This window comes from Tachypleus tridentatus, chromosome 8 (assembly GCF_004210375.1).
Source record: "Tachypleus tridentatus isolate NWPU-2018 chromosome 8, ASM421037v1, whole genome shotgun sequence".
NCBI classification, from domain to species: domain Eukaryota; kingdom Metazoa; phylum Arthropoda; class Merostomata; order Xiphosura; family Limulidae; genus Tachypleus; species Tachypleus tridentatus.
The window spans coordinates 117,834,664-117,861,868 of record NC_134832.1 but is presented as its reverse complement, the minus strand read 5'-3'; the positions used below and the strand labels follow the sequence as shown (position 1 = coordinate 117,861,868).

The window sequence follows — 27,205 nt, the reverse complement described above, 5'->3', positions numbered from 1 at the left end:
TCTATTTAATGAAACAATTCATGTACTAAAGAATGGATAGAACATTTCATTTAATGAAACAATTCAATTTTTTTTTATTGTACTTTTAATTTTCATAAAAACCTTACTTTGCATGACTAATAGTCAAAGTTCAGTAGTTTTAGAATTTGCATGTTAAAAATTCTGATGAAAAATATCATGTTGCAATAGATCAAACTGCAATGGATAGTTAAAAAAGTACTGCTCAGTGTCTGTGTAAATAGAAGGAATAAGTACCTTCACTCTTTTTCAGTATCTTAATTTTAAATTATAACAAGTTTATAATTTTTTAAACTTGCAGGATTCTTTTGCATTTTAAAGTAAATTAATAATAACTTATCGCACAAAGCTGAAACAATAGTGATAACATGGAAAATTTTAGCAGTTACAGAAATGAGTTTTCTTATGTTTAGATAATTGATTCCATTGGTGGTGTAAACTGTGACTGGTGTATTTTATTGAAAGCTGCTATTATCATATCAGTAGTTTTGGCACAGGTTAAAAAAGTTTAATATGACATTATAATCTAAAAAAAATGTCAAAAAAGCTGATTCAAAATATAAAAGATATACAAGTAAGGAATCATAAATAGTACAAATAAATAAATATTGATTTTCAATTTTTAAGCAAAACTGTAAAAACAAATAAGTACTTTAATTAGTGGTAAAGCTGTTCACTCCTAATATAGAAAGAAACTTAAAAGCAGTTAAAATTAATAAATACAATAAAAAGTTTCTCCTTCAAGAATAATTTCTTACAATACATAAGGAATGAACAGAATAAATAAAGATTAAAATATTAAAAGTAATATTACCTGGTAGAGTATAGGGAGTAACTCGATAAACTGGAGAATGAAGGCTTTTAAAGTCATACTTTACTCTGGGGTTGTCCACAGTCCATTTAAAGTGTATCTGTCTTGATTTATCAATGCAGTCAGGTAAACTTGCTTCAGCAGTCAGAAGCACCCTAATAAGAGTCAGAAGGTTAGAATCAGCCAAGCAACCACTATGTTTACATATTCTACTATTTACCAGGATTTAGAAAGTTGACATTTCTACATAGCTATAGAGTATCATTTTTAATTATCATACCATGTTAGTGATTTCATATCTGTAAAGATTTTTAATAATTTTAGAAATGGAAAAACTATACAAAAAATGTATGAAAGATGTAGAACTGAGAGAGGTAATATAAAGTACATACAATACAAATGTTAATAACAAACATTGACAAAGCATGCCTACTTCCTCCTCCTTGATGATTTTGTTTAAACATTATGCTGGACTGCATGATATAAGTGAACTGTTAGTAAGAAATGCCCAAAACTTTTAAATCTAAGTTAACTTTTCTTAATCTTGCTAACAAACAGATGATTCTGTGAAGTTTGAAAAGTACAATTCCTTAAACAACTATTGGACAGAATTTATATAAAGTTTGAGTATTAACACTGAAGTTAGTTTCCAAGCTATTAGAACTTCAATAAGAAAAGTGAAACCTACTCTTTATTGACACTCAATAAAAACAAGGAACTTGGATACACAGTCACTAGGGGGGCAGGAAAGGGACGTCTAGTGACCAAGTGTTGAACATGAAGAGGAATGCTTTCTTCTCCTGGTGAAATTACCGAAACAATAAATTCATATATGATATCAGTTTCCAGCAAAGAAGATTCCATTATCAGGTGAGTAGTAGTCTGACCTTTTAGATGGACAGAAGAATAGAGTAAAAAAAAAAAAAAAAGAAAAGAGTATTGAAAACTGTATATATCAGTTTGTTATATAATTATGTATTGTAAAATATAGAAATTAAATAAAAATACACAGCATTATTATTATTATTGTGTTCAGATGATTCACAGGTTCTAAGTAAAACAAGATTAAATGTATTTCTCATCTTCAACAGTTGTTAGATGGAAACAAGAATAAACAAAATTATCATACTGATTCTCAGATTCCTAAGAAACAATTTGGAAATTTAAAGAATGATAAGGCTCATGAGCCAAATAATACTTCTCTAAAGGTTTTGAAGAAGGTTAAGGACTAATGAGAACCATTTGCTGTTACTTTTGTTTTATATGTCCTTGAACAGTAGGCAGATGCCACTTGGTTAATGATACTCCTCTTTCTAAGAAAAATGACAAAAACTGTCCCAGTAGTTTTTTGTGTTTTTTTCATAAATGAAGGAAAATTTTTGTGAAAATCTTGTAAAAAGGTGCTTTACAAGGTCATTTATCAGTTTAAAATTCTATTGGCTAACCAAGATGGTTTGACTAGAGAAAAAAACAAATTTAACTTGCTAATCTTTTGACAGTTTTTGAAAATGTTACTGCTTATATTGATGAGTTTGAGGGTATGAAATTGGTTTATCTGGATTTTGGATTTTCAGAAAATATTTTACAAGTTGCTACATAAAAGGTTTCTTAAAATAAAATTATCTATATAGGTGTGGGACATCAATGATGTAGATGAAGAAATGGCCAATAATGTACTTACACTTTTATGATGACATTAAATAAGGAAGCCATAAGGAAGATGTTGCTACTTTACAAAATAATTTGAATTATATGGTGAGCTGGGTAAATAAACAAAATATGACTTTTAATTGTACTAAATGCAAGCACATGCATGTAGATTATCAAAAATTGAATTATAAGTATAATTCTGAAGGGAATAATTTTAATAGAATTAATTAGTGTCCTCTCTTCCATGCAGACGGTATATCAATTTGAGATTGGACAGTATCTATAAAACCTACACAGTAAGTGGAGAAATTTGGTAAAAAATGTAAGAAGAGCCCCAATATCCACAGACAGAAGAAACATTAGATACTGACCCAAAAGCACATAACTGAGAAGGACAGGAGTAGAATCATAGGAAATGAGATTTTGTTTATTTTCTTTTGGTAATTTAGCACAAACCTACACAATGGGCTATCTGTGCTCTGCCCACCACAGGTATCAAAACCCAGTTTCTACTGTTGTAGGCTTGCTGACATACCACTGTGCCACTGGGGTACAGGAAAGAGGAGATAAGAAAACTTAATATACTTGATTGATTAATTCTACAAATGGGGAAGAATGCCTCATCTCCTCTCCGATGATGACACATAAGTGTGAAGCATAGCCAGCAGTGGGAAACAGGCTGTTCAAATTCTCACTGACATGTGCAGGCAAACACTCACATGGCATCATCAGGTGACTCAGAAGTCTGCATAAAATAAGCCAACTAGCTAGGAACTAGAGCCATTACTTACTGAGCAGATAAAGCTCGTTCAGACACTATTAAAGTGGTCAGTAAATCATCTGTAGTAATTACAGCAGCTCGAGTTGATGCTATGTGGAACTGTTAGTGCATAGCCAGTGGAGTTGATTGAAAAGGTTTTTTCCTCCAAACATAATTAAAAAAAAGTAAAATTGAAAAAATACATTTGAGGAAAAATATGCAACCAAAACAGAGCCCCAAGTGCAAACTTCAGGAATACAAGAGGCCTGAATCAGCATGAGAGGGAAGGAAACTGATGGACTAAAGACTGATTTCCACAAAGGGGTGAGCAACACCAAACGTGGTGGTTCTAAATAGGAAAAGTAAGAATAATGATACACCAGAGTATGGTCATCCAGAGTATGATCATTTGTGGGATATCATACAGATGTCTTCACATGTGAGGGTAGGTGGGAGTATAAAGTTTGTTTGTTTGTTTTGAATTTCACACAAAGCTACTTGAGTGCTGTCAGTGCTAGCCATCCCTAATTTAGCAGTGTAAGACCAGAGGGAAGGCAGTTAGTCATCACCACCCACTACCAACTCTCGGGCTACTCTTTTACCAACGAATAGTGGGATTGAACGTCACATTATAACGCCCCCACAAGCATGTTTGGTATGACCACAATTCGAACCCACAACCCTCAGATTATGAGTCAAACGCCTTAACACACTTGGCCATGCCGGACCCGGGAGTATAAAGGCTAGTGGCAAGTAAAAATTTGTGCCTATAGAAGGCAGTATAAAATAAGACATTTGTGAGATGAGATATTGTACAGAAAAGGATTTTTGTGTTCTGGTTTCTTTTGAACAGTATAGTTGAATTTTAAGCTTCTTACCTGAGAAAGATATTGAATTGTTGAGAAAGGTTCAAAAGAGGGTTATTAGGAATGGTACCTGGGACAAAAATGTTATCATACGAGAATGAGTTAAGATCTTGGTAATCATTTTCTCTTGAAAAAAGAAACATTAGAGGAGATCTGACTGAGGTCTTCAAGACTGTCAAGGGAATTGATGGTGTTAATTCATTATCTTTTTGTATTTAATGAGGAGAATAGTGGGACTATAGTACAAGAATATGAATTTCATCAAATAGGAATCATTCTCAGCTCAAACAATTTTACTTTTGTAACGGTACTGTTAGCTTTTAGAATAAGTAGCCATTTCCAATGATGGGAAAACTTTAAGTTAATCTATCAATTTAAATTATTTCATGGACTTTAAAAAGGTTAATTGTGTTGCAATTTTGGTTTCACTCATATACAGACAATGAGTTACTTATGCCATTCATTAAGAAAAGTAATTGTTGAACATTTCATTTATGCCAAAAGCTGCTCAACAATAACATAGTAAATCCAAGTTACTTCACATTTTGAAATGTGAATGATAGTGTGATTAATTCCTAACTATTTAGAATATTTAGCATCAACATTATTCATGCCTGTTCTTCCTTCATTTCAAATGTGAATGTTGAGCTTAGTCTGCATGTGCAAGTTTTCAAACAGGAGACAGATACAAGCTTGGACAGAAACCACAGTTTACAATGTACATATATAAGACAACAGGCCTATCATTTAGGAAAATATACAAAAATGAGAAAAACCTTCTGGTATTAAATTTTATAATTAATATTGCTTAAATACTTTATTCAATAATGTTTTTGCATGGCATTTATTTTTAATTTTTATGGACTGGTTTGTTTTGAATATCGTGCAAAGCTATATGAGGGCTATCTGCGCTAGCTGTCCCTAATTTAGCAGTGTAAGACAAGAGAGAAGGTAACTAGTCATCACCACTCACTGCTAATTCTTGAGCTACTCTTTTACCAACAAATAGTGGAATTGACCATCACATTATAATGTTCCCATGGCTGAGAGGACGAGCATGTTTGGTGTGACAGGGATTTGAACCCGTGACCCTCAGATTACGAGTCTAGTGCCTTAATCACCTGGTCGTGCTGGGCTTATTTTTATGGACACAGTAGAAAAGTGCTGCACATAATATTCATTGAAAGGCATACATTTTGGACAAACTGAAACAGGTCTACATATCTAATTTCTATTTATAATCATACTAGATTTATCCCAATTGAATAATTCCTTCAGCCTTTAAGAAAGACAGGCTAACTTAACTTAAAATTCTTTGACAGATTTCAATAGATACTGTATTCTCTTATTTATAACTAATAGTTGAAAGTAGTACAGACATACATTATTGCAAATAAAAAGGGACATACAAATATCATGTGCTACACCACTCACAACTCATCACCTAATAATGAGCTAAACTGCTGATGGATAACATATAACTATTCCTCAATTTAAAAAAAGAGCAAAACATGTAAGAATAACTAAAACACATGACAAGATTTTAAATAATTTTCTATGTTACTGTTTTATAATTTTATAATTTTTTGAAAATGTGCAGATTTAACTGAAATAGTTTCCGTTAGGAAACTGAAATAGGAAAATTGTTGACCATTTTCAAATCAAAATTGTTTCAGCTTAATAACTGATATCTTTCAGTGACTTTCAAAAGAATTAGAATTTTAGACTGAAGAAAAATTTGAATAGAGGAGTGTGCAAAAAGAGATTTTTCAAGCTCAATTTTATTTTAATTATATGATGAAACTTCTTAAATTCATGGAAAAACACTGATTTACCCTTTCTTTGTGAATTTTACTTAGTTTGAAACAACTTGACTAATCTTTTATTTAGGCCATAAATTAAACATTATCCTATGAAAAGCCAACTTAAGCTTGCTTTATGTTCTTCCAGTACCTTCTGGCTTCATGTCTATATAGGAATATAAGGAAAGGTTAACAAATGTATAAAATTGTGAACAATATAATGGTGGTAGGAGGACTGATCAAGTTCTTACAGACTGAATCTTTTGTCAAAATGTACTATAGGCTTATTAGCTCACAAGCATAATAAAACAGGGTTTTAATACATAAACGTTAAGTGCACCTTTGACAGAATCCACTAACTTCTGATCAATGTTCTGCTTGTCAAAACGACGTATGTTCCACATGTAACTAGCTTTGCCACCTTTAGGAGATGAATAGTGAGCTGTCAGCACAAAGCTTCCACATACAGGAATACTACTTGGTCCTGTGATCATGATTTTGCCCATTTCACCAGATGGAACTTTAATAGCTCGAAAACTCTGGAAACATTTCATTAAACTTATGTTAATTTATTTTCTGAACAGTCGTACAGTAGCTTAAATCATAAAAAATAATGAAAAAGTAGCATTTTTCAAGAGAAAATTATATGAAATACTTGATGAAATCTAAACAGAAATTAACATTTTATTGAAAATTAGCCTTAACTTAATTTCAATTAGATTTTCAAAAAAAATTTTAAAATACAATTTTAAGTTAGGAAATATGTGCATTCATTATAAAGATTATTAAATAATATTCTAGTTCATTACATGATTACTTGTCACAATTGATACCACCAACACATTTGAAGTACTTCCATTTAAACTAAAAAACTTAGCTCAAGATAATCTTATTTATTTTAACTACGCATCTATCAACTGTCATAACAATGCATTAACCTATGATTTTATAATTATCAAACCATGACCATTGTCTGACAAAGCCTAAAGATGACAAATTTATCGATATTGTAATACCATGCCCAAATTTATTACACAATTCTATATGATTAAATTCTCTCCATTGGCTATTGAAACCCATAAATCTGTCTCTCAATTAACCTAAAGATTACTTGAACCATAATGATCTGGTGTTTATTATAAATACAACAATAACTTCATTAAGTATAAGACCTTACTTATTTGTAGTAATGTTGTTTTCTAAAGAACCACAGAGTAATAATAATAACAGTATGTTTCATCCAGCTCTTTCCTAAATCTCTAACAAGCTTCATGGACTTGAAATCTATCCAAAAAGTTTGATGTGTATATACACTGCTGGCCAAATTCTTAAGACCAATGAACATAAAGAAAAAATATGCATTTTTCATTGTTAGACTCAACCACTTATTTGAGTAGAGCTTTGAAAGATGAAAATAAGAAAAGGGAAAATAAAAATATAAAACGTTCTTAGCATTTAATAGGGAAAATGTGAACACTATGAAATTAGCCTAAATACTAGCTGGCATAAAGTTTAAGACCATACCAAAATGAAGTCCTAAACAGGGTAGGAAATGCCCAACAAGAGGTCTCAGTAGTGAGTTGCACGGCTGTCATTGCGAATAACTGCAAACATTTGCTTTGGCATTTTCAATACAAGCATTTGCAGAAGGCTGGCTGGAATATTATTCCAAGTGGTGAGGATGGCTTTACAAAGATTGTGCACTGTTTGGAATTGATGCCCATTTATATAGACTTCCCTTACCATCCACCCCCAAACATTTTCAATGGGGTTCAATTCGGGTGAACACGCTTGATGGTCCAAAAGAATCACGCTATTCGCCATGAAAAAGTCCTTTGTCCTATGGGCATTGTGGATTACAGCATTGTCCTGCTGAAAGATCCAGTCATTTCCACTCAAGCGAGGGTCTTCAGTCAATAAGGATGCTCTCTCCAACATGCCAATGTAGCCAGCTGCTGTTTGATGCCCCTGTATAACCTGAAGCTCCATTGTTCCATGGAAGGAGAAAGCACCTCAGATCATGATGGAATCTCCTCCACTGTGTCGTGTATAAAATGTCTCCGGTAGGATATCCTTATTGTGCTAGTAATGTTGAAAGCTTTTGGACCATTTAGGTTACATTTTTTTCTCATCAGAGAACAAAACCTTCTTCTACTTTTCTACATCCCATGTTTGGAGCTTCACAGCAAAGTTTAACTGCGGTGTTTTGTGGTGTGGGAGGAGGCGTGGACTTTGAAGACATTTACGGCTTTTAAAGCCTTTCTCTCATAGATACCATCTTATTGTTCTTGAGCTGCATTCTGTGTCCGTAAGGGTCTTAATCTGATTCGACGATTGGTTGGTGTCTTGCCAGACAACCTATTGAATCTTCCTGCTCAATGCTGGCAAAATTTTCTTGGGCCGACCATTTGAAATTCTCGTTCCGTATCCCTCAGGGTCTTTTAAGAAATTTGCAATAGCAGTTTTACTATGCCCAATCTCACCAGCGATGGCATGTTGAGAGAGACTCTGCTTTTGCAGCTCGACAATTCTGCCACGTTCAAACTTTGTCAATTTTTAGCCTTTTCCATGTTTTTACCCAATATAACACAGGAGATGTCAGTGGGAGATGTTGACAACGCTAATGCTTGAACACAAATGACTAAATTTCGTTACGTGTCTACTGATTAACACTTCGTTTAAGTATGGTCTTAAACTTTTAACTAGCTAGTATTTAGGCTAATTTCATAGTGTTTACATTTTCCCTATTAAATGCTAAAAACGTTTTAAATTTTTATTTTCCCTTTTCTTATTTTCATCTTTTGAAACTCTATTCAAATAAGTAGTTGAGTCTAACAATGCAAAATGCATTTTTTTTTTTATGTTCATTGGCCTTAAGATTTTGGCCAGCAGTGTATATATAAGTATAACAAATGTTTATCAGGTGATAAGAAAGACTGAGTTATATTAACAAGTTTTTTTTATTTTTAACTGGTCAAACTCATGCTTCTACCTGAAACTAATCAAGTTCTAGATAGAGGATTTATTAAGCAGAATGAAATTTATATTATATTATTACCAGATTACTGGTCAAGGTCTCATAGACTGTTTGATCATCTTCTGATATAATCCCAGATTGTAATGTAATGGTGACAGAGTTACCTGATAATTAAAAAAACATATACAGTTAAATTTTGTACTTTTGTGCAGTAGAGATGATGGTTACACAGCAGAATTTAACAGAATTTAATCTACAAAATTTAATTAAAAATTTTACTTCATGAGGAATGGTAATTTTCCACAAAAGTTATAAATTTTCTGTATTGAAAATGTATTTCCTCTCACACAAATAGCTATTCTCCTACAGTGTTGCCCTCTACATGCAAAACATTTTGCATCTACCAAAGACCTTAAATCTCCCACTCATTTGGAATTGACTGATTGCCATGTGTCTTACATGCAAATTTTCATGTAACAGCCCTCTACCAATAAGAGTGTAACATATTCTCTTGATGTACCTGTTTCCCTCCATTCAATTCCATCAAACTATCACTTTGACTTTTGGTAGAAAAATGGAAGCACCAGTTTTCAGTGAGGAGGAAGGGTGGGAAAGGTGAAAGGAGAGAAGTACTTGTCAGAAATACACTTTCAGTATGGGAAAATAATAACTTCTGATATGATACATTACCTCTTATCACATCAATAGCTAGAATCTCACACTGAATAGGTGGATGGCCTGGTGCAAGAGAAAGAAAAAAGCATCCTTCAAAATCATCCAGCAGACACTTCCCATGAGGAGATCTAAGGTTGGAGACTATACCACTTCTGAACCAGATATATATTGTGGAAAGATGTCTCATATATGAGCAGAAAAATTAAGAAGCACATCAAAGTTGGAGAGAACTATGGTAGGACAGAAATCAGAACCATATGATATTTATGAAACTCAATCCCAAAAAGATAAAAAGTTGGAAATGACTTCCATACAGCAGTAGGATAGGCATCATACTATCAGTAAGCCCACTATAATCCAAAACCTGAACACCAGGTACTGACATCTATATGGAGGGTAGTAAAGAGGATCATACTGCTGGCAAGTTGACTATAATCCAAAACCTGGCCACGGGGTACTGACATCCATTTTGAGGTAGGAAAGATCATATCATTTTCACATGAAATTCATGGGACTGGAATGAATCTTGAACCCTCCAATCTATGAATGGGGCCATGATAATGTGAGAAATTGATTGATCAATCTGAAACTTGACATCTGGCATAAAATAGATGTCTGAGTAATGTATACTATCTCACTCAAATTGAAAATTGACAGGAACTGCCCTAAACACAGTAACATCCTCAGAATAATTATAACATCAAGGGATAGTGGAATCTACATGTACCTCCACCATGACCCACAACACAGATTGAGTAATGAAAGTATAAATGAGTGAGGGAAGAGAGAAAATTTGTAATGCAAGTTTGAGGACTTATGTTGACTGGTCAGTTCTAAATCCAAAATCAAACCACTGGGAACTAGCATCTATTTGGGGATAGGATAACAGATACCACTTGAAGGGGTGAACTTTTATTTCAATGGCTCACTCCTGTGTTACACAGTGAAGGATATCATACTATCTACACCAGCAGAACATCACCACCCTACTCTCAACTGAATGGTTTTATATTCATTTATATATACCATTTGTATTTCATTAACACATTCAGGAGGACGCCTCCACAGTCCACCAGTTGAATGTATGAGATGTAGACCCAGTGCACGACATATGAGGTACCTTCAATGAATGGCAGGGTAGACATACAGATAAAAAGGTGCATGGTCATAGTGAAGACACCAGGAAGTGATGATGGAAAGAAAGAGACAAGGAATAAAAGGCTAATTGAATCACAATTCAAACCCAATGGGTATGGAAGGAAAGGAAAACATTACAAACAAAGAAGTGGAGTAAGGAGAGGATACATAGGAAATGGATTTAATGGAAAGAAGCATTGAAAACAATGAAGCAACCCACAACATATACTAGACAGAAAAGGTAATCTGTATCCCACTGAGAAGAAATGTGGAAGATGGTAAAAAATGAAAGAGTCAAAAGAAATATACCACATGAGCCACTAAAATGTAGATGAATAAAATTGATCCAAAACAAATCAAGCCAAAACAGTCAAGCAAACCAAAGCAGTGCCAGCCAGGAATGATCAGTCAGAAAGACCTCCACCGGAATAACATGGACATACAAACAATAGGGGAAGAAGATTGATGGAATGAGAAAAATTAATGTAAACCTGTCCAAATGTAATGACAACCAGGGCAAGTAGATGATGCACCACAGACTGAAAACAAAAGAGGTAGTTAACTTGGAAGTGATAAAAAATTCAAAAGCTTTACATAGAGGAGTACCTTGGTAGAAAGCATGTCAGAACTCAAAAGTAAATTAGTAAATTAACAAGAAAAACAAAATATTTGGAGCACCTGTCAATTGTGGGTTCAAAAAAAAAAAAGAGAGAGAGAGAGAAGAGAGTGCCTTTTGGCAAATTATCTAATGCACTACTGTCAAAAAAATAAAAATGAAACAAGATTAGTCAAATCAGTCAAGAAGCAAAATGTAAACTAAAACACCTTGGACTGACAAAAGTGTCTGGGTCTGAAGGAAATAAGACCTTTTGACTGTAGACCATCATTCTAAAGCCTCTTACTGACAGAACCACATCCCCAATTTTGGTAATGGGCATCAGGAAAGAGCAACAATAGAGAAGAGGGTAGAGGAAGAGTCCAACCTGACAATTTGGGGATATGTTCAGCTATCAATGCACATAAAAAAAGAGTAAAGGATGAAAAATAAGAAAAAAATCAAAAGTAAAAAAGGCTCATATAAACAAAAACATCTTTAAATGTATTCAAGGAGGAGAACTGGTGGTCTCAATAAGTGTGGTAAAAATACACATTCCAAAGAGACTAGAATGTGAGGTATGTAACAGGAGAAACAGAAGCTGAACATGGAAGGAGTAGTAGAGTATGTTAAGACTACCCCTGTTTGGAAGGAGCTAACTGAAGCTACACATCCAATGAATCATGTAGGTAAAATCCTCCAAATGGAAATTTGTGTAAAATACATACTGCCACACAAAAGAATTACAACTGGGTACCCAATCATATGGTGAAAAAATTAAGTTAGAAACGTGTACCATTCTCAATCATACAGAAACAGCTTACCCAAATGTGATCAAAGACTACATATTAAAACAGAGAAGACTCAAGAAGGGACTGAAGTGGAATCAATCGATCCAGAACCCTAATCATCATCTGGCTAACAAGACAAATGAAAAAAAACCAAAAAAACATTGTTAATAGAGATAAAGAATGGGCAGGTGAAAAACATAAAATGAATAAAAATGATAATGTCCCAGAATGAAACAAAAGAGCTACATAAATTATTTAATACAGCATCACAGACACCTCACATTGCACTAAATGTACTAGACTAGGCCCAGAATATGGACTGATAGAGAAAAAGGTTGGTTGTTTGGCATTTATTGGCATAGATCAACTTGGCTATCTGGTGAAAAAAGTAAAAGTAAAATTATTATAAAAAGTAAAAAAATGAACAAGTTAAAACAAAACAATGTCCAAAATTCAGATAAAAGATCTAAATAGAATTCCAATGGCCCATGAAAAGTTAAAACACAAGGAAGTTGGACAGCATCAGCATCACCAATGTGAAAAGGGTGAGAACTACCGTGTTTCTCCGAAAATAAGACAGGGCTTATATTAATTTTCACTCCAAAATATGACACTAGGGCTTATTTTCGGGGGATGTCTTATTTTGATATATTAAAAAAATGAAGTTACAAAGTAAAAATTATAAGACCTCTAAATAAATAGAAATTACGAAAAACATTCAGAAACTCAATTTGATCAATACTTAAACAAACTAATTAACTATTAAACTAATTAATAAATTAATTTTTTTTATTTCTTTCCTCTTCCTGCCACTCTTAACTAGGGCTTATTTTAAAGGTAGGGCTTATATTAAAACTATCCCCAAAAATCACACTAGGTCTTATTTTATGGGTAGGTCTTATTATCGGAGAAACACGGAAATACCAGTAGAGAATTTCAGCATAAATAGTACAGTTGGTGTACTGCAAAGCTGTTATGCAAATCAGGGCAAGAAAAATGAGATACAACTTAGCAGTGAATATAGAAACTGTAGAGAGGGGGTCCTGTGAACAATCACCAAGTTACAGCAAACTATAGCAGAACCCAAATAGTCACCTGATTTCAAACCATCTGTATAAATGGGAATGGAAGAATAGTTCAAAATATGTTCAGCAAGGAGAAGACAGTACGTCCCATTAGGATTATCCACCTTCCTCAGATGACTGAAAGAAAAGTCACAGGTGGGGATGGTAATAAGCCACAGAGGGATGGGCTGATCAGTGGAGACAGCAACATCATCAAATGACACAACCAACTCAGCCAGCCGGCTTGCCAAAGACCAAAGGAAAGAATGGCAGATTGTTTATTCCAAGACAGCACAGTCCACTGAGAAAGGAAGACAACTTCAGGTGAGATGTTGTGGTAAGTACTGAAGTATAATGGTATGCTGCAAAGAAAGTTGCAAATGATGAAGGTGAAGAGAAAAGTCATGGGACTCAAAGTACAAACTCTGAACTGAAGAAGTGCAGAAAGCCCCTGTGCAGAGTCAAATCCCCAGATGGTGAATGAGGCCCAGTATTCTCAAGGCCAAGGTCCTGGCAGAACCATAGACCCATAGTCCAGTTTGGAGCAAATAAGAGCACAATAGATGCTGAGCAGAGAACATCAATCTGCTCCCCAAGAGGTGAAAAAGAGGACACAGAAGATGTTCAGTGCCCTTGTGCAATTGACATGTATGTACTTGATATGAGGAATTAATGTCAGCTTACTGTAAAAAATAAACCCCAAGAACTTTGTCTCAAAAACTACAGGAAGAAGAACATCACTGTTTCCCTTGTTGACAGCAGAAGCACATGCAAATTGTTTTGGAAAAAAAAAGGGGGTAAAACTGTTTGCTGCAGTCCTCTTCAACAAGTAACTGAGGAAAGTCTGAAGCTGTTGCTCAATAAATTTCACAAGAAATGGGGAAGTTGTCAACATAGAGCCTGTTTGCAGCATTAAGAGGAAATTGTGTAATTATACCAGTAATATTTATATTGAAAAGTGTGACACTCAACATACATTCCTGAGGGACTCCAAGCTCTTAGGAATAAGAATGAAAAAGTGTCAAAACCACATGTACTTCAAATCGCCCACACAGTAAAAAGATCTGAATGAAAATGGGTAAATGGTCACATAACCCATAGGAGTGGAGATCCAACAAAATACACTACCTCCACGTAGTGTTGTAAGCCTTCTTAAGGTCAAAGAACACGAAAACAAAATATTCCTTTTTGAGAAAGGGTTCTGTGATCAACGTTTAAACTTGAATCGGGTGGTCCACAGTGGAGTGATGTCAATGAAATCCACAGAGGGTGGGCAAGAGGATGTTGTTTGATTCAAGGAACCAAATAATATGAGCATTAACCATCCTCCCTGAGACCTTACAAAAACAGCTAATCAAAGAAATTGATTGATAGTTAGAAGGAATCTTGGGATCCTTCCCAGGCTTAGAGAAAGGGATGACAATAGCCCAGCACCAAGTATCAGGAAAACACTCTCCTGCTAGAACTGGCTATAAACTACCAGTAGAATAGCAGGATAGGCAGAAAAGAGACAGAGCAGCATCTCATAGTGAGCATCATCAGGTCTGATTGATGTACTAGCAAACCAATGAAAAGCAAGCTTGAGTTCTACCAGTGTAAAAAGGTGATTGTAATGATAAAGACAATTAGCAGAAAAGGAAAGAAATTATTGTTCTACCCAAGATTTGTTGACCAAAGAGGTAGGGAAAGAAACAGAAGTGCTAGAAACATGAGCAAAGCTCTCGCTGAACATATTGGTGATACTCTGGACATCAGCAACTCCCTGGCTCTTGGAGATCAAGATGGAAAGGGAATAGAAAGTATATTTTCCACTGACCTTCCAAATTTTGTGAATGTAATTCAAGACTGCTTTTGGCTTTGACATTTAACATGCTGTGCACAGGTACAGACCTGTTGAAAAGCAATAAAGTTAAAAAGAACTGGATACCTGCAAAAGGTACTCAAGACCTATTTTTGAGCCTTAAGTGCCTCCTGGCAGGCAGGACTCCATAATGGATGAGGATATCATGGAAAATGTGTCAAGGTCTTAGGAATAAAATGGGCAGCTGCTTGGACGATACAATCACTGCTAATACACAGTCATCTATTGATGGCAGACAAATGATGACGGGATCAAGTTCCAAGAGACAAGTGAAAGAGGCTAGTTAGCTTGGTTTCTTTAAGGTGCATGGGTTAGATGACAGTGACCGCAGCCAATCTCCCTCAAAATAATAGGAAAATGATTACTGCCCCTGAAAATAAGTACAAGAACTAGTATTGAAGAAAGAAAGGTTGTGATCTGAGTGCATATGCTCTTTGGAACAACTCTTTCCATAAATATCATCACCATCCTAGATGGGATTGTGTCCATTACAGTCTCCCATAATTAAAAGGAGATGGCACCTATTCAACAAGAGCATTAGGATTTGACTGATCATAAGTCTCTCCAGAAGACAGATAGTGATTGTACAACTCAAAGAATCACAGATAGCAACAGCTTCCAAGGGTGTATTGATTGGCAGACAGAGTTGGCACATGTTAGTCAACCAGCAGTGTCTCCCCTCCATGCATTCATCCATTACAGAACTAGTAATTTTGATAAAATGAAAACTGTATTTGCAGGTTTCAGAAATGCTTCCTGTAAGGAAAGACACACTAGATGATAGGAATTAATCAAGAACTTAAATGTTATACAGAGTAGAATGGAAACCTTGACAGTTTCACTGTATCAAAGTGGCCATTTTTATGTAGGTGGTGGGGAACCCTTCAGCTTATGACCACATTGTTTTTCTTTATTAGAAAAAGGTCTGTTTACCTCTGTGGGTTCTGCCCAGGGTCAAGTGGGCAGGCCTTTGTCAGTAGATGTAGATTCCAGCAACTGAAGGCATGAATGAATAATTATTATACATCTTGGGGCCAAGAAATGTGGACCTGAGCAAATGCCAGAAGTTGAAGTTGAGGGGAGGTGAACCTGGGGAGTCATTGGAAGGAATGGTGGGAACAGAGACAGGAGTATACATTGACTTGTCAACTCACTTATCCATAGAGGGGAAAAGACTCTTCATATTATTTGTGAACAACTCTATTGGAGGCACAGAAAGATCTGTCTGCACTCCAACTATAGCATAAAGTTGTATTTCACAGCATATATCTGAGGTGGTGTTGGGAACAATAACTTCCAAATAGCTGAGTAAGAAATGTTGTTAATTGTTTTCAAATGCTGTACCTCCACCCACCTAGGACAAAAACAAAAGTAAGAGGGGTGACAGTCATTACAATTAACACAGTGAGGGTCCAATTCATACTTGTAGACATCATGGTCTTTGCCACTGCAATAAGCACACATCAAAGAATCACAATATGATGCCTTTGACTGATTGAACCATTGACGTTGGAAACATCTGACAGGATTGTGAATATATGGTCATACCTTACAGCCTCACTGCAGAAACTTCTTTGGGGCAGAGAAACCAGCAAGGATCTCTGACTTGGGGTTATCCTTCAAATCCTACTCAAAAACAACTTCTCATGAAGAATTCAAAGTAGCATAGGGAATAACCTCAATGGGTATATCTCCAATGGCCTTTAAATTTAAAAGGAGTTCACTGTATTTTGGGGTAGATGTTTCCACCAAAATATTCCCAGAATGTACCTTCTTAACTGACTTAGGAGAACCAGCAAGCCCACCTAATTCATTATGAATAAAAAAGGGAGACATTTGCTCTAAAGATTTGTAATATTAGAAAATGAGGCACAGGTGTTGTACAAGTTAAAGTTTGCTGTTCAGAATGTTCAAGATGTGGTTGTTTACCTATGATCTGTTTTTTTATTATTATATTTTTATTTGAATTTGGGGGTTCCATAATCAAAGAGAAAGATTCAATGCTCACTGACCCCACCCACCATGAACTTGTATGAGAGGACCCACCACAATACCAAACAAGGACACTGCAGCAATGCTAGGGTTTTGTGAACATTATACCAAAACATCAGCATTATAAAGAATGACCACAACATCTTTTGATAATACCCAACACTGGTACTTGGATTGATTCTAGCTTAAAAGACCAGCCATTTGATCCTGGGGAGCCACCTCAAGGCCAGCCATCTACAGGAACTTAAGACCAAAGTGATGTGTTGGGGTTGCATCCCTCAACCTTCAGGATGCTTTCCTCCCCATCACAGGTCACCATACACAGGAAATACATATACTGAAGAGACAGAACCTTCTATGGGAGGGTCTCTCACCTAATACAGGCATCCAAGGGGGTTGAAGAAAAGAACTGACTGATAAGACTTTATTAACAGTGTATAGTAAAAGGGTAGTAGTGTTCACCTTAAAAGCAGAAAAGCCACAAAAACACCCTAATATGTAGGAAAGAAGAAAAAGATATTCCACTAAAATCCCCAAATATAAGTAGAGCACAGAAGAAAGGAAGTGGAAGATAAACATTAACTGTAGGAGCATCGACAGAGTAAAATTTAGCTGAAAAAAATGAGGCAGAGGTATAGAATGGATAGAATTAACAGAGATACAAATGGCATGAAATCAGAAAAAATATATCCGATGGTAAGTTATAGCAAAATTAATTAAGGCTGTCTAGGGTGAAGCTTGCAAGTACCCAATCTCAAAAGAGAGGCAAAAGATTACCTCTGAAACAAAGTCATGAGAAGAAGAATATTCAGAGAAATGAATAAAAACAACAACAAAAAACACTTTAGATACGCCTGATATATTTTACACTAGAGACCTGGAAGGCAATCCATAAGAAGGTGGAGAAAAATCTAGGTAGACTGAAAATGGATTCAGCCATTATAGGAGGAAGCAGAAAAAGTTCAACCTGATCCCATGGGTTTTCACAAATTAAATTAATGGTAACAAGCATAAATTATGAATTAAATAAAATTAATGGTATGAAGTATAAATTATAATTTAAACAAAATTAATGGAAAAAGTATAAACTATAAAAAGAGCCTAAGCAGATGGTATAGAATAAAAAGATAAAACTAAGACTAATTGCTAACCTAAACTTAACTACGAGTATTAACCAATATCACAAAGTTTATGTTATGGAACCAAAATATTACTCAAAACCATAACAGTTAAATGTCTTATTTTGCAAAGTCAGCAGACTGTATTTCAAATGTGTGGGTCCCTTAAAGTAATACAACCTGAAGCCTGTATAAATGTGCTAATTGAATATATAACTGCTGAAGTGGTAATGTAGAATTAATAATGCAAAATGAATAACCAAACATAACTGTGTTGGAATAAACAAATACGTTTTTGTTATGAAGTAATAAGTTTCATAACTGGGTAGAAATATAAGATAATTCCATTTCAAAATAACTCAACAAGTTACAAATATCACTACTGTACAATAAAGAGTAAACCTGTAGTGAGAAATGAATACAAAGACAGAGTAAAATATTAAAATAATATACTTGAAAAGCAAAGAGAGTACAAATTAAACATTATAACACAGATACAGTCAAATTCAAAGTGACAGTTTGGTAGAATTGAGTAGAGAGAATCATGTACTTCAAGAGAGCATGTCACACTCTTATCAAAGGAAGGATATGCATGACAATTAGCATGCAAAATATATAGCAATCAGTCAATTCCAAACAAGGGGGAGGTTCAAGACTTGTGGTACTTGTAATTTGTTTTTACATACAGACAACAGCAGTGAACGAGAATTGTTATTTATATGAGAGGAGGTGATGTACCATGTCAGAAATAACTCATTCTTGTTATTGAAATACTATTAAAGATTGATATATTTACAAACTTTCACTTACATTTCAGAAATTGCTAAGATTTAAACACATTTGCTCTTCCCCTAACCAATCTCAGTGGTTGATTACTATTTTTTGCAGTTTTGACTCTCAACTAATCCTTGATTAAATATTGTTTAAAGTGAAATACTACACTGATTAAAAATATGAGTAAAAACAAAACAGAGATACTGAACTTAGAGACACTTACATCAGTTATCTTGAGAGTGATTTGTCATAATATTTGTGAAGTGGTTTGCATAAAAAGTACCGAAAAAACCATTACAAGTAGAGTAAATAGTCGACATGATGGTACGATATATATTTAAACATTTTGTATACAACTTTAAGACAACAAGAGACCTGTCGGTTTATCTTGGTCGTCCTGTGTACTAAACTTTAAAATAAAAACAAAGCCAGCACTTATCATTCAAATATTTATTAAGCCTTCCCTTAAACTTCTTTAAATTAACTGCATTTACAACATCTAAAGGCAATCAGCCAGCCATCCTGTTAGAAAAATAAAGTCATCTTACTTGAAATGACTCCTACTTTGTCAAAGTTTATATTTGTGCCCCCTAATCTTATCATTCTAACAATTAAAAACAAAATAAGATGAAGCATCAAAATGCATCTTTCACTAACGTTAAAATATAATAAACTAGCTGGAACTTACTTATGATTTGTTTAGTGACAAAAACTACAAGCTGTGTCTTGGTTGCCCACTGGCAGAGGGAATTTTCTCCCAGCTCTTGTAGATTAGAAGAAGACAGAAGAGAAGAACAACCTTGTAGAGAGGACACATTAACTGGACAGTCAAAGATGACAACAACTGCACTTCCTGAAAAAACATCATATAAAATGGTTGTAGACCTAAAACATCTCATGTCATTTCCTTGCATTAAATCTGTTACGTGTATTTTTAACTCATTCTCTGTCATAAGTACACATATGTCTTCACCTGGAATACTGATACAGTAACTACACAGTGTGATCAAAATTATTTTTCCAATTTTAAAATTTATGAATTAACTAACTAAGATAGTAAAACCAAGAAGTTTTCAACATCTTGTAGCCACACACAGACAATTTTTACTGACATGTAAGTAGACTTCTGTGTTTGCACCATTAGTTGCTAATGGTTGCACATCTAACCAATATTCAATTTTAGTCCAGGTTTGCCACATGTCCACAGTTACAGTGATGATTGCTTCTTTTATCTTAGTCTTTAGATATATGATATTTGCAATAGGTGTGAAATAAATGATATAATTAACATACCCACATACTACTTTCCTGTACAGACATTTGTAATTATGCTGAACTAAAGTTGTTTTACCTCTGGTAAAACAGATTTGGTCTCTGCAAGCCAAATAATGTATTGAAATTTTTCTTGCATGGTTGCCATTTTATAGGGTAACACGACACACTGGAGTGAAAACAAAACATCACAATAAAAACTGTTTGAGTTGGGCTACAAGGGATTTAAAACTACATGGTTCTCTTTCCTTAGCTATTTAATTATTACATTTCAAAACAGGAAAGATAACTTTTGACCATCTTGTATGTAGAATAAACTGTATAACCTTTCTTTTAGCATTGAAAACTGCAATATTAAGTTTGGAGAAATAAGTACAATAAAATTAATAACTTTATAATTAATGAAAAATATCATATATTTTGAATATTAATTTGCAAGTTTTGGAAGCAAATACAAGAATAATTACTTAATACCTAATTTTTACAAAGTGAGATTATAATCACCTGTGAGTTAAAATATTCATGCAATTTAATGTTGATTTAAGTAATTAGAAAAAGGTATTGTATAATAAAAATTGGAAGATTTGTTTATTTATAAAGGTGACAGTGAAAGAGTTAAACGGTGGCTAAACCAGGAAAGATTACTTATACAAAATGTTTCACCTAATTAATTTTATATTAAAATGATAAACTTTTTATTCATTGTATTTTAATTTTTCCAAACTAAGCCATAATTTTTCAACAGTTTAACTTCCATATGCCTCAAAAGAGGTTTAATTTCTTACAAAATGTGCTGTGAAAACAAGACACCATAAAAATAAACACTTAATTTTATGTGTTCAAATATTGAACATACTCATTAAATAAAATTATTTTTAAAAATATATTTTGTGATTTCAAATAAAAGTGACATTCCAGTTTTATTAAACTGAAAATGACACACAACTGATAAGTAATTTACAAAATTTAAGCTGTAAATATTTTTTCTTTTTAAATGTATTATGTAAAAATTCATATTTTAAGTTAGTTAGCAGAAAATGTATTTACATATATTTCTTTATCAATTTAAGAGCTACAGTAACATAGATGCCAACTATTTCAAATGACTGAGCATAATGATTGCAGACAGAGCCCTTTATCATTTGCAGCTACTAGGCATGACCAATGTCTCTAAGCTGTTTATTATTATATTATTATTATTATAACTATTATTATTTACTACAGCTATAGATTGCTCATTTACGACTGTGCTTTGTGTATTTAATAAATTAATTTAAAAAATTATTTTGAAATTATGTTTTTTATTTAGTTCAGAGTAACAAACATACTGGTAAAACAACATTGAACATGCACAAACAGTAAGCAGAAAAAGCCTTTGTGTAAGGACTAGTTTATATCATGTTTATAACACTTATTGTAATAGTTTTGCAGCTGTTGCAGCCTTTGCTTTCATGAGAATGTCTCAGGATGGTTGGGATTTATAAAAACATTGTCCATTTGACTGCATACATCCTGTGTGTTATAATACTGCTCAAAACTGAGGTGCTCAAGTTTGGTCTGAACTTGCTTTTGTTTTTAGTCACTAAACTAAATATCCTTTCACTGTCAGCATTAGAGTGGAAGACTGTAAGAATTCCAAGCATAACCCTACATAGAATGTCATACTTCTGGTTGCCATTTCCATCCTTAACTGTAGACAGTTGAACCCAAAACTTGTCAACATTCAACTGAAGAACAGTTTCTGAGAAAGTATCAATTTGATAGCTCAAATATTGCCCTTCCAACTTGTCAATAGTGTCGTGCTCATGTGTATTGACAAGGACAGGATACCTGTCTGTGAAGAAACGTAGAGAAGAGAAATCTTTGCTGACTTTCAGTTTTGGATCAGCAACCTCTGAGTTAACCAGAAGTTCATCATTTAGAGGGAAATGTTTCATCATGTAATTTGTAGCTGCAATAAAGTATTTCTTGACACTGATCAGATCCGGGTCCTTTTCGTATTTAACAATGTATTCCTTGGCAGCATTTCCAATAGAAACTGCCTCATCAGATTTGTGTAAGGATTCATTGTTGTAGTCAAGTTCAGTGATGTTGCCTTCAAGATATTCTGGCTTGATATATTTGACAAGTATATTTTTTAACTTGTGTAATCAGAGTTCTAAGCATAATGTGTATGCAAGATTCTTCTCTTTGCAATATCAAATTGGCTTGCTCAAATAGAGGAATTGCAGACTGAAGAAAAAGACAGAATAACAAGTTCATTTTGTTGTCCAAGAAAACTATTAACTTACGTAACTTGCTCTGCACATAACTTTTCTTGGTTACTTCCTTACTTCAAAGTGAAAATACTTCTTCAATGGCTTCCACATATCCAATATTCTGTTGAGGCACACCCCAAGTGATAGCCATCTTGTGTTAACAAGTTGTAGAATTTTTCTTGTTTCTTTGTCATACAATCCTTGAAACTCTTTGAAATGTTTGTTTTCTGCTAGCACTTTTGTCCAGAAAATAGTAGCTATCTATCAATATATATTGAAAACTGGGCAGGGCAGTTCCCTGGAAGCATTTTGGGCAGCAATATTCATGAGGTGACAGGCACAGCTCATGAAGTAAATGCTAGGCTGTCATCTTGAGATGTGTCCCATCACACCTTTACCTATACCAGACATAACTGAGGCATTGTCTGAAGAAAAACTAAGACAGTTTTCCCATGGAATTTTCCTCCTTGTCAGTTCGTGGTCCAAAAGCTTGAAAATATTCTCTCATTAAAGCTTCTTTCCATTCCACCATTGTCAAAAGAGAACAAATAATATTTCCAAGCAAAGGGTCAAGATACCATACAACCACTTGATACAGTTTTGAGTCATCCATGTCTGTGGATTCATCTGTGGCTAAACTGTAAACACTGTTAGTAAGTATGCTTGAAATCATTTTGTCATCTTCACAACCCAACATTTGTACAATGGCTGTAGTTTTGGTTCTAGCACAGCCATATTTTTTTGCTATATCAGAGTCTGGGAACATTTTCTGAATAGATATCCTGCATGATCAGCCACAGCTAGGGGTAAATTATGAGCAATGACAAATTACGTGAACATCACTTCTGCATTTATGGTTTCATATTCTGAATTCTTATTCATAAATGTCGTTATCTGCATCGTTTTTGTCTTTGCCTCAGCGTTTTGTTGGTGAGATGCCGATTTTGTCTGGAACAATCGTTTATCCCGCCATGAGCCACAGAAAAATCGATGTGACAAACTGTACAAAATGCATGACTGTCACTGACTTTTGATGCAATAACCGGATATTTTGCACTATATTCTTTTCTAAATTTTTGATTCACAGTTTTAGTCCTTTTAGATTTGCCAGAAACAAGACAATCTAGTGAATGAGGCCTCTTTTTTTCCATCTTGTGAATGATTGCATTGGTGTTTCTATGCTGCTTAGAAAACGAGAAATACCCATCTACGTGAGCACTGATTGGCTAATAAGCACTGATGACATAACTATGGATTCCCCCACGTACCCAATATGGAGAAGCACCACACTCAAACTATTGGTAGACGTCGGAGATACAAATATTTTATTATTTAAAGAACAAACATAATTATCCCAAGTAGCCATTTGGATTATGTCTTTTATTTATTATCAAAATGTATTTGTATCTCACTATAACATTTCTTTTCACCCCTTTCAAGCCCTGGGGGAACAATTTATCACTTTATTGTATAGGCCTATATAATATATAATAATTTGGGAGTTGCAACAAGTTGTAATATTTGTCTGTATGAGCGTATAGTCGTAATGGTTGGCACCTCTGCAGTAATATTTGTATCCAAATTTGCAGATAAAAATGCTCCTGAAATAATATTTAAAAACTTTATAAATTGTGAAGCATGATAATTTTTGAGAAGCTGATAAGTTATTTGATCACTATTTTGTGAATATCTTTTTCCTTATCAGATTATCAGGGGTAAATAAAGGGCTATTTATCAAACAATATACATTCTACTGCCCTCTGGAATATAAGCCTTTCTCATTATTAGTTTCTAAAAGATAAGCAAAATATTTATTCATAGTTTAATAGTAAAATATCTTACCATCCTCTGAGATATAAGCCTGTCTCACATTAGGTGGAGGTGCATAAAAAGAAAATAGGAAGGATTTTGTGAGTTTGTGCTGCCCATCTAGAGAGGGAGAAATTGTGATGTTTTGTGAAGTTAAAGGGTATGGTATGACACATGTAGACGGGCTACTTGGGTTTCCTTCAATAACAGTTTCCTTTGATGAGTATTCTAGAAAAGCATAACCAAGTCATACACTAAATATACATCTTTACATATACAGAATTTAAATGTTTTGTAACATACAGTGATATACAATATCAGTTCTCATTACTTGTGAAAGATTCTAAATCTAGAGACTTTCTAGTTCAAAAAAATGGAGTATAACATTATGAAAACAAAAATTTCACTTATTTTAGTATTCCCAGTTGATAATCTCCAGTTTATTTTAGACAGATCTTATTAATGTAACTATATTAGTCTTCAAAACAATTAGAGATGCAACTTTATTTGCAAAAAAGAAAAATGACGTCAAATTATTAAATTTTATGTTAGGTATAGTTTGATGCTGATAAGAAAGATAAATGACAGATTTTCTTAAAACTGAAGTTAGTGTATATGGTTCATTTTAATTACTGCTGTTACCCAAGGAATTATTTTTTTTTTATCAGAAGACAACAAAATCTACATATATAAATATAATAGGCAAATGTCTGTCTATCATGCTTTGTATCACCTGAATAGTTTACTATATGTAAAAAAGAATTAAAATGTTTCATTTGAAGAGTACATTACATAAAAATTAAAATTTTGCAATTCCTAAATTTTCTTATTATACATTAATTTAATGTATAAGATTTTCTATGTCTTGAACAGGCCATCTCTTTTCAAGTATATATTTGTTGTTCAATTACGTTTTTCTTTCCATTTCTGTATTATACACATGCATGGTTTTATTATCCATGTCAAATAAACTGATTTGAATTCAATACTTTGCCTTTGACACTTTTTATAGAAATTACAATTGTCAAAAACTACTCAGCTTCAGTAGTGGGTTTTTACTTAGGCTCAGTAACACGATAAGGAACAGTCACACCCAGCAGTAAAATTTCTCATGATTACTTAGTGAACCTGAGCACTTTTTTGTACTAAATGCACCCATTGCTTCTAAACCAAAATGTTTTCACCAATGGCAAATAGCAGTTAGTCACCTTTGTTTAAAAGCAAATGCAATGCAATTTTTCCTTACTGAAATAACACATGAAAATACAAAATACAGTTGTAAACAGCCTAACAGACAATCATATTGCATATATGCTATGATGCAAGGCACTTACTCATCATTACTTTTAAGAAATCTACCATACTTTCTCCTAGTATTTATACAATTCACAAACGCCAGTAGCTCAAAAATAACTTTGATGAGACTTGCCAAAATTGAATATTTTCAGAGGACAAATAATGAGACTAATTAACACCTTAAAAGGTTTTATAATTATTTCTTCTGACTCATGCTTTTGTATCATGTTCACAGTATCACTCAAAAGTTCGATAAAATCAGTATTTCAAAACAAAACTATATATTACATTAAAAAATGGTACAATGACTTATGTAGCAATTCAAAACTAGAGAAATATATACTTATAGTGTTGGCAATTAACTGTCTCAAGTAATAATATGTTAACAACAAATGAGTTAAACAACATTTACTTTTTTCATAATCTAGACATTTTATTGCTATGTATTTAAATAAAAAATATTAATGTTGTGTAATATTCACAAATTTAGGAAAACATGCAAGTTAAAAATCAATTAAAGACAGAAATAAGGAACCCCCATAATTTACCACTTTCAAAACACAGACTTTTCTTCATCAAAGCAAACTCTTACAAATAGAGACCTATCTTTTGAAAATTCTTTGAGTTAGGCAGGTGTTTTTCATTTTTCTTATCAGTTTTATGTAATATGATCATCTTTAGAAGTCAACGAATGGAAAACAGTATCAATTAAAAACCTATATTTGTTATATTAAAGTATAACTAACAAATAACTGTTTTATTTCTGATACTCACCAGTTTCTGCAATTAAACAGTACAAGGGAAGATTTGGAACAGATCCATGTTTAAATGTTACAGTTACACCATTACTGTGCTGTTGTTCTAAATTTTTATAAGCAGATCTTGAAGGAATCATGTCTCCATACCCTACTGAAGAAAAAAAAAAAAATATATATATTTTAGAACAGTGTCACTTATGAAACTTAAGTAAACATCTGAAATGTTAATGCCTTTAATGACATTTTTAACAGTGCTAGAAGATGTAGTAATACTGTTACCAATGGATCCAAAAGTATTCTTAACAGTCTGTCTGCAGTATATATAATGGTATCCTTCAGCAATTTCTGGTGAGAGAAGGCTTCATTTCACACTGATTAATTTTTATTATTTACCAATCTCTGTGAATAAATAGTATAAAGAAGAATATGGAACAAATCCATGTTTAAACATCACAGTTATTCCATCACTATGTTGATCTGCATTTTCATAAGCATAAAGACATGTTTCCAATCAACTATTCTCAGTTAAACTTGCTTCATTAAATATCACCTTTCATCAGTAATTCTAATGCACTCTTAGACATAAACATGTTACCACACTCTATATTAAATACTATAGTTAATTCACACTAATCATAATTTTGATCTCTCTATTTTTTTTTTTTGTATGTAACTACTAAATATTATCTGTGTTATACTGGCTTTAGATACACTATCTCGGTGTTCTTGGGCTGATCCAAAGCAAAAACGAAAAGAGACCAAAACTATTATCCTGAAGTGATGGACTTAATTACTTAATAATCTCAAGATGATATTGATATCTACAAGCTATTGTTTCAGTCCAAGTCGTGCTGAAGAGTGGCAGTATTCTTTAAAATAAGTCTGATCTAAAAAAGCTGGGATGAAATGAAAAGTAAATTG

The 27,205-nt window shown here is 33.6% G+C and overlaps 1 protein-coding gene across 1 annotated transcript in view; it reads right to left on the bottom strand.

Moving 5' to 3' along the window:
- Positions 1-27,205, bottom strand: part of LOC143223992 (uncharacterized) — an 83,526-nt gene that overhangs the window by 31,787 nt on the left and 24,534 nt on the right. The window contains exons 9-15 of the mRNA XM_076452457.1: positions 26,301-26,435; positions 24,264-24,458; positions 19,580-19,744; positions 8,966-9,048; positions 6,248-6,446; positions 1,518-1,716; positions 833-984 (exon numbers count right to left, since the gene is read on the bottom strand). Coding sequence (XP_076308572.1) covers positions 833-984; positions 1,518-1,716; positions 6,248-6,446; positions 8,966-9,048; positions 19,580-19,744; positions 24,264-24,458; positions 26,301-26,435 — 1,128 coding nt within the window. The remainder of the gene's footprint in view (positions 1-832; positions 985-1,517; positions 1,717-6,247; positions 6,447-8,965; positions 9,049-19,579; positions 19,745-24,263; positions 24,459-26,300; positions 26,436-27,205) is intronic.